This window comes from Passer montanus, unplaced genomic scaffold, assembly GCF_014805655.1.
Source record: "Passer montanus isolate IOZ18808 unplaced genomic scaffold, ASM1480565v1 scaffold23, whole genome shotgun sequence".
Classification (NCBI taxonomy): domain Eukaryota; kingdom Metazoa; phylum Chordata; class Aves; order Passeriformes; family Passeridae; genus Passer; species Passer montanus.
In genome coordinates, this window is record NW_024366926.1 from 9,584,744 (window position 1) to 9,597,730 (window position 12,987).

The 12,987-nt window shown below is 42.2% G+C and overlaps 1 protein-coding gene across 1 annotated transcript in view; it reads right to left on the reverse strand.

Annotated features, from left to right (window-relative positions):
- The window catches only part of ELOVL6 (ELOVL fatty acid elongase 6), a 79,886-nt gene that overhangs the window by 24,693 nt on the left and 42,206 nt on the right, over positions 1 to 12,987 (reverse strand). The window contains exon 2 of the mRNA XM_039710545.1: positions 4,311 to 4,442. Within this exon, the coding sequence (XP_039566479.1) occupies positions 4,311 to 4,442 (132 nt within the window). The remainder of the gene's footprint in view (positions 1 to 4,310; positions 4,443 to 12,987) is intronic.

Consider the following 12,987-nt stretch of genomic DNA (forward strand, 5'->3'; position numbering starts at 1 on the left):
GGAAACCCTGTACTGACATCCACTCATTTCCACCACAGCTACAAAGCATACCTGGGTTTGGATTAGAATCTAAATGATCTCAGGAGATGATAAGAGAATTATTGTGGTGTAGCTTGGCTAGATGAAGAGATATTCTTCCTCTCACTGCACCCACCAGCCATAGCCAAGCTTAGCCTCTGCCTACAAATGATTGCATCACGTTAGATGTTTTAGTTTCTTTGCCTCCTGCATTGATGTGATAGCACTCCCTAGGGAAGACAACCTTTTACTATTATTAGTTAGAGCCTTGACCCTGAAACTTCTGTTGTCAGCCCCTTAAGGATGCATAGGAAAATGGTGCCATGCTGCTGTCCTCTGTGAAGACAAGGAGATCAAACACGTTTAAACTCCTTTAAAGAAAAAATACCCATACACAGACTCCATGGCCTATAAAAGGAATTACAAAAATACATCTGAGATGTAATGAAAACATGAACTAATGACTTTGTATCCTTCTGTGAGTCCTGGCCTCAGCTTTGATAGACTCCAAGTAAAACATTCAACGAATGGTCCCGACTTTATGTTCAAAGTGTCATGAATATAAAACTGGCAATTCAGGTTTGATGTGTTTTGCCCCAAAAAAATATTCAAAAATTCAGGACTGACTGTCACTTTAACTGTGTAGGTGAAACAGCAATGGTTTCCTTGGGGTCTTACAGGACTGAAAAAAGACCTTTTGTGTAGCTGCCTAACAGCAGGTTCCTGTCACCACAGAGCAACATGGTTCTGCTCCCGAATGACCTCAGTACATAACCAGGCTGGGTAAACACACTTAATTAAAGTGTAGAAAACAAATCAAAACAAAACAGAACAAATCTTCAACGACTGAAACAAGTCAACAAACCTGCTAGGGACCAAAAGACCAAACCAGCCCAGCAACCCCAGCATCTAAAAATGATTTCTCAGCAAAAGATTTCAGGAGATGATGGTTTCCAAACAAAACGCAAGATTTACTGTCATTGCTCCTACTGAAGTTTTCAGTGACAAAATGTTCAAAACTAGGCAATGCTTTCAGAGAGAAATAAAGCTGCTTTTTCTCTCAGAAATCCTGCTGGCTGCCAATGTTGACACAAAACTCGCTCTTGACCAGGCTCCTGAATGCTCAGCAAGCTCAGCAGGATGGTGTAATTGTTTTGTTTATTTATAAGCGTGGCGAGTTTCCTACTGTAGCAGCTACCACATTTAAATGATCTTGGCAAGCACCAGGGCATACAGGATACCTTCTGAAGAAAAACCATGTGATTGTCTGGCAGGCAATTTCCTTTTCTTTTAAAGTCCAAAACACATATTTTCAGCCTCTGCTAAGTGTTACTATTTCTGAGGGTATTTGAAGCAAGTAAAATGGTAGGAGTGCTAAAAGGAAGATAAACAGGGAGTCCAGAAAAAAGCCTCACACTGACCTTGAGGCAGAATACTGAGGGCTCTCCAGGCAGGTTTTTCTTCCTCAGTACAACCACTCATGGCAGACAAATACATTACTTAGAATTTCTGCAAGGTATTGTAAAAGTCAGAGCATTTTAGCATCCCAGAAAAAGCCAAAGAGGAAGCCTTTTGAAATTTAAGGAGCATTTTCCTGGATTCATAGTAAGTCTACAGTCTTCTAAATATACCCGAATAGACCTTTGGAGGAAGCTGGAATGCCTTTCAGACCAAGCATATATAAATGCAACACCTAGTTACTACAGGAACCAGAAAAAAAACCAAATCTAAGTTACTTGGCAAGTTTACAGCATTTCAACAAGTGCTGCTTGCTAAGACAGTCAGTAAGGTTGTGACAAATGGCCCCAGAAAGGACACTGGTGCTGAAGCACCAGGTAATGGATGTACCAGTGAACACTTCTGTAAGTCTTTGTCTCATGTCTTCATGAATTCTTTGTCACCTCTCCTGTTTTCCAGGCAAGAAGTCACTTTTGTATGGAACTGCACGTTGCTATGGAAGCTACAAAGGTTTCACACTGTCTAACTCAAACATTTGGGGTTGGTTTTCCCCTTTCCCTATTTTACTCTTCTGCACACTACTCAGCACCTCAGAAGAGCAAAACATAGTCATAATTTTCATAATCACCTGATGCCCATGGCAAATCCAGCAGGTTAAATGCACAGTGCTTCTGTGCAGGCCAAACATCTCACACACCCCCTCCGCTCTGCTGTCTCTTTTCCCAAAATACAGAGGAAAGGTGAGTTCTGCAGTGCTTTGGGAACCCTTGTCCCCGAATGCTGCTATTTGAGTTGACAGAGGAAGCAGACTGTGGAGTTGTGAATCCCTCTCCCAACTGTGTCCTGTCCAATGCTTCTCATCTGTACATGCAGAGCTCTCCTCGAGTGCCTGCCCTGAGGTGGTTCTGTGGCAGATTCATCCTGGCAGCTTGCAGCTTCAAAACATGAAGTCCACAGTTTTATATCGCCCAGCATCACTCAGCAGCTCATGCTGGCCATGAATTAGCTACTTCATATGATTATGATGGGAAACTCCAATCAGAAAGGAATATATCTGTTGATTTCAAAGTCCATCTAGGCAGTATAGTGTAAATTCATGCTATTCATTGATCAGTGCATTGATTACTTCAGATTTTGGGAGGAAATTAGCCAGTGAAATTGCTTTAAAATCCCACACTGTGAATGTCAGCCACATCTCAAAATAATTTGATTTTTAAATTCTCCCTAGACATCTTATGCAAAGGAGAGTTCCAAAATCATGCTTCCCCACCTCAGATTGAGAATTAAACTACAAATGCTTTGTGTAACCTATCCAGCTCCTACTGTCTGCATTCATTAAGAAAGTGCTAAGGACTGGGATCCTGCTGGCTGCAAACAACTTTACAAACTGATCCAAAACCAAAATGCCATCTAGGAACCAATTCAACAGCTGCTGAGATTCAGCCATTTGTGGAACAAACAATGACAATTGTTTACAGGGCCTTAAAGCAAAATGATTCTAGACATATAGCCAGAAATACAGCACCAAGTGCAATCAAATGGAAATTACAAATTTCCACAGTGTTAAACTTGCTTTCAAAGTTATCCAGACCACTGAAAGTTTTGTCTGCTCTGAGGTATTCTTTGATGTGTTGATGAACTATTAAAACCAAGCTAAATTAAAGTTCTTTTGTTAGCATGTATTACCTATTAGAAATACAATTTGTTTTCCCCTGCCAGAGTTTTGGAAAGTTTCAAGGTGATACAATCTTGGAGAACAAAAGGAAAAGCCATGAAAAAATCCAAACTTCCCCATTCCTGCTTTATTTGACTATAGAATCTCTCAGCAAAAACTATTCCCACCCTGTGAAAAGCAACGCACCATTCACACCTGCTCAGTAAGCAAACGTGTTTTAAGTAGTTGTAAGTAATATAATCAGTAATTATTATATTGATATTAGAAAGGTACAAGTAGCAGTGTTTGATAATGGTTTGTGGATGGTGTGTATGTTGTTCAGTGAGCTCTGACTTACAGTCCCAATAGTCTCTGAAATGAAGGATACTCCTCAGGTCATCTGTGTGCTGTTACTAGTAATTTGTACCAAATCCATGTGTTGGTAAGGGCTATTTTTATAAACATTTGTTTATTCATTCATTTATCATCAGCCTCATTAAAAATTAGCATATTAAGCATATAAAGTGGAGTTCAGATTGGCCAGTTTTATTTCTGACTTCAACAACTACCAACAATCCAAACATTACATTCCCCATACTAAATACGGAGTCAACACACAGCCAAGAGATGTGTGCCACTAAAAACCAGCCTTTCCCTGTGGAGCCACCTTTTTGCTACAGTCACAAGCAATTTGTGATGGAATAACCAGAAGTCAGCTCCTGATGTCAGTTACAGTCGTCTAATTTACCTGTCATCAAAGCAGTGACTTTTGTTTTACCTCACTGTAATGGAGATCAGAGTCCTGACTAAATATTCCATATATACACACCACATAAACATAACACTACTAGCAGGTGAGACAAGACTAACATCTTAATGTTATCTTATTTCCGTTTGTAGCTTGCATGGTAAATGTATTGTAATGGTAAGGGCTTTTTCTCATGTCTTTTCACCTTTGTTATTGATTTCTCCCCTCTTTAAAAGCTCTATAATCCAGTAAGTCAAAGGGGATGATTTCAATATTAAGGAGTGGGTCAGGACACAGCCCTAAGTAGCAGAAGCAAAGAAGTGACATTTCTGTGTGAGCCTGTTGTTGCATTAGCAGTGCTGCTGTAGGTGAAGAACCCCAAACCTCTTCAGGGCCTGGTGTCAAAGGCAGGTGGTGTGAAGAAGTGCCTACCTGAAGACGGCGAGGCTCAAAGACCAGAGCACTAGCGGCTTCCTCAGCTCAAATTTTGCTCGTTTGTTCATTAGGTGCCGACCACCAAATATAAAGGCAGCGTACAGAGCTGAAAACAGGAAAGATTTCTTCCTGCAAAACAAAACAAAAAAACCACCAGTCAAATATTTAATTAATATTAGATACACAGCAGAACCACATATGGACATCACTGCTAAGGGTTTGTGCGCTTCCTTGAAAGGAAACTCTTTTGGAGACATTCCTGCATCCCAGCTGAGCTTATCATTTCTGTATGAAACTACATGCCTGCACACACTCAGGGCTGGGTGCAGGCAAAACTGACCCTGGGGAAATTCTGGAAAAGGACAGACAAATTTGCCTCCCATTCTCCACCAGTTTCAGAAGACTGAACTTCTGTGAGGAATAGAATAGATATGGCAGAGCCCAGACACACTTCTGCAAGCAAAACATGGCTGGTATTTGAACCAGCTGATCACATTCTGTGCCTCATTTATCTTTTTCATATAAATTTTTGTTTCCTGGAGGATCCTCCCTATGTGGAAATTTAGATTCCCACTGTTTCCCCTAAAAAGACACTGTAACATCATCAGCACTGCAGCACACCATGATGAGCCTCACAAGAAGCAGAGAATCAGCAAGGAGAGGTCAACAGCCCCATTAAGCAGCAGGAAGGACCATGCTGGTTGGCACTGCCCTGTGGCATTGCCCTGCCTGTGAGTGCTGGTTCAGGAAATCCAGTGCATTTGCTGAAAGGTCAAGCAAAGCTCTCTAAAGGAACTTCAATTATACTCTTCAAATTGCAAATTTTATTTTTAAAACTGCCTGATCCTAGTCCAGCTCAGCAATAATCACCAAATATTTGAACTCTGCTACTGTAACTCATTTTAAATCAACCATTAGAGGTGAAAAATAGACTAAGCCTGGGATTCCTTCCCACACAGCACAACATTATATTGACTAAGGCTTAATGATGTACATCATTAATGGTGGCCTAACTGGAAGGGCATCTATTCAAGAATAGAATTTTCTCTACATAATTTATCATTACATTCACAAATATAGGGTGGACTACGGTTTTGAATCAGGAGTTTCTGGCTCCTATAGTACACCAAGAAAGAATGACAAATACTCTCAAGAAAGGTAATTACTTCATTAACATGACTGAAAAGACAGCAGCAGGCTACAAGACCTTTAGTTCTTTCTGACACTGGAGGGTAGCAGTGGCAGACAGCCCTGTGATCAGGGCATGGCACACTGCCCAAGCTTCCCATTGGGAAAGAGGCTCACCCATATTGAGGTCTTCAGACTTTTCATAGGACTTTCAACTGGATGTTTACATGACAGTATGCTGCTTCACCTCAAGATAAAAACAAGTATATGCCATGGTGTCACTACTGGTACCAAGTAGATGCCACCTCTGGGCTCTTCCATTGTGGCTGGCCAGCTGAGGTTACCCCGTGACAAGGAATCTGTCCAGCACAGCATGGTCCTGAGGCCCAAGCAGTGTGGCACAGCACAACATGTGCCTGTGTCTCCTCAGGGCAACTCATAATGGATCACGAGACCCTTGATGGCCAAGGGTCTTCCTTCCTGGAAGGTTCAGAAAAACTAAGAAAGCTGTAGCACATCTGACTGGAAATACAAAGAAAGCACATGCAACCTTCAATCAAGATAAATGAATTGAATTTTATGTAAGTTTGAAAGCTAAGTAAAAACTAACCCAAGAGAGACAGATGCATATCAGGAAGCATTCTGCAGCCAGCTATTTTCTGCCTACTGAGAAACTGTTTCTACTGATACATTTATAGCTCTGTGTTGTAAAATGCATGAAAATACACCTGATGCACTGAGAAGGGAGGACCCAGTGCCTGTAATCCATTGGGTGAGCTTTAGTATGCATGCTGAAAAAAGCCCCAGGAAGACCAGGATGACCACAGAGCCAGCACCCTCTCACATTGTGCACTGAGATGGTCTAATTGCCAGGGCAATGGTTATCATGACCAGGTTTTAAAAATGATAAAGTGTCGGCCCTTATTCATGTAATACAGAAAAAAAGCATTTATTTTTACTTCACTGGTCAGGGAAGGGACAGAATCACCAATTTGAAAGCATGACTGCACTTTAACTTGGCTGGAGATCAGTAAATATTTGTTAACCAGTCTGGGTAATGATGAACCACCTCAAGCTTGCTCGTACTGAACCACCTACCTGTTTACACAAGATTTATGGGCTGAAATATAGAAGCAGGCTCTCAGTGTGTCTGGACTACATTCCCATGTCCTCTCTCTGCAGCCTCTTCAGCAGCAGTATGAAGCCCAGCCCACTGCCACCCTGGGCATGGGTGAGGTCTGTCTTGCACTGATCTCCAAAGCAACTGAGAGCAGTGCAGGATGACATCCCAAGCAGTGCAGGGAAAAGACTGCCATGCAGTGCTGCCATGCAGCTGCCAACACAGCACAGGCCATGCAGGCTGGCACTGGAGGATGTCAGGATTCAAGAGCACTAGCTAGAGACACTCTGCAGGAAGGCAAACTGAAAACAGTTCAGTTCTAGATCAAACACAGCCGAGATTTCAAAGTAATGGTTCAACTTCAGTTTCAGTTCAAGACAAAAAAAAGCAGTCTGGATGAGTTAGCAGTTCGGGTCTATGTTCTGTCTGTCTCCACCTCTTCCTGAGCCAGATAATCTATATATTTATATCAAGTAACATTTCATTTTGCTTCTTATTACTGAAACTATCTTTTGTGAGTTCAATCAATGTATTGAGGTCAATAATTATGTTACAGTAATTAGAATAGATAAATTTTAGGTCACTTTAAAGCTTTGTAATGAGTATAGCATTATTTACAATGATGGCAAATAGTACTCCCAGGGTATGCAGCTTTGTATCATGGCAAGATTTGACTGCGCACATGAGGTGAACTGCAGAGAGCAGCTGTAAGACAAGGAGGGACACAGTAGTATTATCTCCCATCAGAGGTAAGCACAATACTGAATAATGATTAGGCAGATATTGAAATCATCCACTGTTTTGATCCCTGCTACTTTTTGCACTCAAAGGACTTTGAATTTCCCCCATTTTTTCAGCCTGACAATGGTTAAAAGAACTGGGCAGGCCAGGTGATAGAGTTACAAAGGGGTTGCAGAGGTATGTACTCTTAAGATAATCTGATAAACTCCATTAGACTGGTATTAACCAGTTTCCTACTGGTGTTTTTATGATAGATTTTTCCCAAAGGTTCATACAATAGTCTGGTCTTGGGCTAGTGACATAAAGGAATGTCAATCTGACAGAATTTAATTAGGTCTGGTATGATTTTAGCCAAAGCAGAGTAATATTGAACAAGCATTTTGAAAGACAGAGGTTTGGAGTTGTTCTGGAGCAATGTACCTTTTCAATACTATTACCTGAAGAGAAACTAAATAGAGCAGAATGGTGACTAAAAAAATTAACCTTGAAACTAAAAAAAATCAAATCCCTCAAAGTAATTCAATAACAGGCTTGCATTCAATAACTTAAATGTTAGCACATTCATATGTTTGTCTTCAATTCTGTTCTGCAGGGTAACACAGTAGACATAAAGACAAGGCTGCCAAATCCTCCACATTTTTCTGGCATTTCTGTTTCTCACAGTTGTCTCCCACCTTCCTACATTTTCAGACTTCAGGGACTAAGTACTATCTCTACTGAATACAACTCCATGTTCCTCTGACAAAAGTTGCCAGCTCTTTCCCCCTTTATAGGTTTCTGGAGAACCTATTAAAAGCTATATTTGGCTTACTACAAGAGAGGGAGGCAAGAGGGGCTATGGCATAAAGATGTGAGACAGATCTTCCAGAACAGCAGCAGAGAGATGGCTGTGTCAGGAGGCAAAGGGAGAGGAAGAAGCTGGGAGACATGATGTGAGAAAGAAAAAGGATGAACAGTAAGCATGGCAGCAAATGATGGGAGGTGGCAGCCATAAGATGGACATAAATCTGGGACATCATGGAAGGCAAGGAGGCTTGAAGTCCTTTCAGTGCTGGAACGCCTGGAAGGATGCTTCCTGCATCCATGGGCATGCCTGTGCAGAGGCACAGAGACAGGAAAGAGGAAAAGTATAGTTGAGAAGAAGGAGGCAGAAACTGAGAATGATGAAGAAAGACAGAAACAAAGCTTCTCCTCATTTCCAGCCAGGGAGTCCCCCGCAGCAAAGCCCACTCAAGGCACCGTGGAGTGACAAGAAGAGAACAGCCACCCAAGCCTCAGGCAGGAAAATACAACACTGGGAAGGGGCAGCAAATAATGCAAAGCGGAAAGCAATTGTAAACAAATGGCTAAGGATTAAGAAATCCTGACTTCCACAGAAGCACTTTATGGATATTTATAAAATGCTGAAGATGTAAGAATTACCACAGTATTCTAAAATTAGGGACCAAAGCCTGAGGGTGAGCCTCATGTGCAACAGCATGAGACGTCCCCCCTGTCTGTAATACAAAGTGAAATAGCCCTGAATATTGCAGTACTGCTGAAGGAGGTGGTTTCAAGCCCAGATGCACTGTTGCCATTTTTCCCCCTAAAAATAGCAGCCTGAGTCATTATTGTAGAGTTCTCTGATGTTAATGAGTAAACCGAAACAGATATATATATAGATATATATGTGTGTGTGTGTGTGTGTGTGTGTGTTATAAAATTGACTATTTCCACAGGATTTTCCTTAAGGAAAGTCCTTACAGAAATGCCCAAAAGACAACCTTATCACAGATTGTTTAACTATCTTTTATCATGTAATACAGGATTATCTGCATAACAGCCTTCAGTAAGAGAGTAGTAAAGTGGTGTTAGCCCCCTCTTTCTACATTCCATAGGGTTTTTAAAGCTTTTTAAAATCAAGATGTATTTGCTTTGCACATTCAAGGCTCATTTTTAAATTCACTACCACTTCTTCATCTGTTTTAAAGGGAGCACAACAGATTTAAAACAAAAAAAAAAACCACTGCAGTTGCCAAAGCAGAGTGTTGCTGCAAAGTAAACAAGCAGTTTCAGGTTCCTGACATTTTTCTCTTGGCCTCCTTCATCACCATTTTATTGATGTAGATGTAAATCCCAACCAGATTTACTGGAAAAAAAACCAAACAACTGGCTACATGAAATATAAGGGAATTTTCCTACTGCTTTCTGCCAGCTTTCAACAGAAAATAACAACAATATCTTGTGTTTATAATTGAAGCTGCTAACTTGAGAGTCTAGCTCAAGTGCTTTAACCTGAACCCATGCGAATCACACAACATACCATGTCCACGGATCAGGCAGCAGGGCTGGTAGTTACTTTCTCTCTGGTGCTTATTTAAAAATCACACATTTTGTATAAAAAAGGGTGTGAAAACGCTTCTCAGTCTCTGAGTGTTTCTACCTCAGGAATACTGTCAAAGCAAACCTTTCTCTCTCTCTTCACTGATACAATTTTGACAGAACCAGCAAGAAGAAATCCAATGTGTGGATATGACAGATCTGTGTATGAAAATATAACCTGTACTCCTGGCTTAGATTTGAGTTCCTGCAGCTGCTTCCCATTGATAGCAGCCTTCATAACAGAGAGAGAAGGACACACACAAGAGGAAGGCCTGTCTGATACACACATGCCAACAGAGTCTGATTTATTCCTGCAGCTCAATACTCTTTGACATTTATATTTAGCACAGCAATGATGGCAGTCACACACACATGTAGGTGATTCACTGATGATGGTCTTTGACGTAAAAAGCTATCAGAGAGTAACCACAGACGTATCTTATACCAGTCATCTGATCCCCGGATTTCTAAAGCCTGCGTCTCAGAGGCCATTCAGCCTCCTCGTGACAGGTACTCTTGGATGCACGAGTCTGTGCTTCCCCCAGGGCTGGAGCAACTCTCCAGGCACCTCTCTCTGGCCTGAGAGCAAGGGAAGAGGAGTCAGAGCCCTGGGAACACGCATGGGCCAGGAACTGCTATTCCCCCACATGTGCCTTCTCTCTGCCATCACCCAGTTTGTGTCACTACTGCCACACAGTAGTTGTGTCACTGCCCCGACTCCTTAATCCACACAAAGGAAAGAAACATAGGGCTGGGAGGCTGCCAGGAGGACTACTGTGGGAACTGTCCCAAGCACAACACTGCTGAAAAGGATGGAAGATGAGGAAGAATTGTGTATGCGCTCTTGCTCTATGAGTGCCATAGGGCTGAGTTGAGGGGCAGCCTGAAGCCCAGGTCCCCACTGCCCAGGTCAGAGTGCCAAAGGTGAGAACTGCAGGGGCAGCAATCTCTGAAGAGCAGAGCCACTATTTTTTTGTGGTACATCACTGGTCCAGTGGAGGTAGCCCCAGTTCACCACCATCCAATTTGCAAGAGCGCTGTCCCAGGGAAGCAAGAGAGGCTGCGCCCAACTGAGCCTCTGCCCACACTGCATTCAGTCAGAGCCAGGGCCAGGAAACCACTCCTGCGTTGGCAGGGCAGCCAACAGCCCTAAAATTACAGAGAGGAGAAACAAGGGCACGGAAGTGTGGGGGCATGGGGGAAGGTGGCTCATGTCCTGCACCTCCCTGATGGTTGCATCCGTTTTGTTGAAATGTTTGCCAGTAATTTGTAACACTCATGTTTGTAAAACACACGTGTGACAGAGTATTAGCACACACTTAAAATGTGGGCAGCTAGGGACAAAAAAAAGCAGCAAACTTTTCTCTGTGAGTGGGAAAATGTAAGAAAAGCATAAGGGTGAGAAAACAAAGTTAAAATTCAGGAATAATTTGGGGTTTTTTTTCAGATAGAAGGGGTAAACTCAGCTCTGAAGCATAGTCCCCTGTTCTTTACAAGCCTCATATAAGCTTGATGGAACAAACTACAAATCTTTAAAAAACTCCTGTTACAATCCCAAATACAAGCCATGTGACAAGAGAAAATAACCTCACAAATAGAAAGCACTTCAGAAGAAGACCCCGAAACAAGTTCCAAAACTTTGGGTTTTGAAACCAATTTGCCAAAATTATCACTGAAGGAAAATCAGCTTCATCTCTGGCTCTGCCCCAGACAGAGCACTTCCTCCACTTAAGCTTTGAATGGGGACCCACCCAGCAGAGATGGCAGGTGAGTGTGCTTGCCACGACAACAGCCACTCCTGAAGTTGTCACCTGGCACAGACAGCAGTGGAAGCTGCAGCCCAGTGGGTTGGGTGACTGAGGTGAGCCACACCATACCCTCCTACCCAGTTGGCATCCCAAGTGACATGGTTCAGCCTAAGTCAAAGCCTGCGCCGCCCCATCCTCAGTGCCACCACTCATCCCAAGGATGGGCCATATCCCAGGGATGGCATCTGACACTGATCCTATGTAACAACCATTTTTGCACAACCCCCTGCAAGATTTACAGGGCCAGTGCTAAGATTTGAATCTAGCCCCACAGGACCCTACTGGAAAAATGACGACCATCCCCGTCCCTGTAAAGAGCCTTTACAGAAGCTCAGTGTAGTCAGAGGAACTCCTTGACTAGGAGCCTCTGCTAAATCCATTGGCATCACTCTGACAACATACATAGTTCTTAAGATAAAGATTTGGGGTTATAACAGGTGACAAGTCAGGGTGTCCCAATTCCACTTGGTTTTTCCAGGCTTTGCTGAGACTTTCAGGCAGTTGGTGGAGAGATGGCAGAAAGCAGAGAAGCTAATGTAGGTCACAGGCTCTGCAGTTCTGATGAAAAGCTACAGTACTTTCACTTTTAATTTCATCAATGTAGATGTAAACCTCTGGCCTCCACCATAAAAACCTGGAGCTAGTAAACACAACTGCAAGTGAACTTGGGGACTACTAACCTACATCCTCCCAGTTGAAATCGTTCTGTTTGTTCCTACCTCTCACCTGAAAGCAGTTAATGAAGATGCCAAAGAGGTATGTCATACAGACATAGCATGAAAATAACTAGATTTCCAAACTGCCTTACTCCTTTGATCTGCTTTATCTGATCAAATTAATCAATGGTTATGACATTTCATCATTTTACACTTAAAGGAGTACGTCAATGTAAGTCCTTCAAATCCAGGAAGATCCCTGAAGAAACTCAAAACGTTATTTACATAGACAGGTGCTGCTGTTTTAAACTGCTTAGAAGATAGATATTAGTTTATTAAACAAAACAAAACAGAATTCAACTAACAGATCAATAAGAATAATTAATTGAAGCTGCCTTTGCCTGTGCACCTGCAGAAAGCCTCAGCACCACAATGGCAAGTTCAGGTCCCTCCACCATTGCAAAAACAATTTGTAACTATTTTGGGAAAGTGTCTGTTGGATCTCAAAAAACATTTAAATAAATAAAAGCAGTCATTCAAGATGAAGCATGGAAAATGGAGGGGTTGCAAGCAGTGTGTTATTTTTCTATCTATCCACCCTAAAAAACTTTCCAGCAGACATTGCTCACTTCCAGCCTTCTGCAATACAGCCTCAGAAAATGATGTTGCTACAACTGTCAGTGGATTGCAAAACACAAACAAATAAAACTGTTCTGATTTCCCTTAGAGCGTTCTCAGCCAAAGGAGTCATGCATGATTTTCCCATAGAGCAGAGAGCAATGGTAGAATCAGGACAGGAAAAAGTAATACACAATTAAGAACTTACAGCCAGGGCTTGTTGATCACCTTATAAAAAGCAT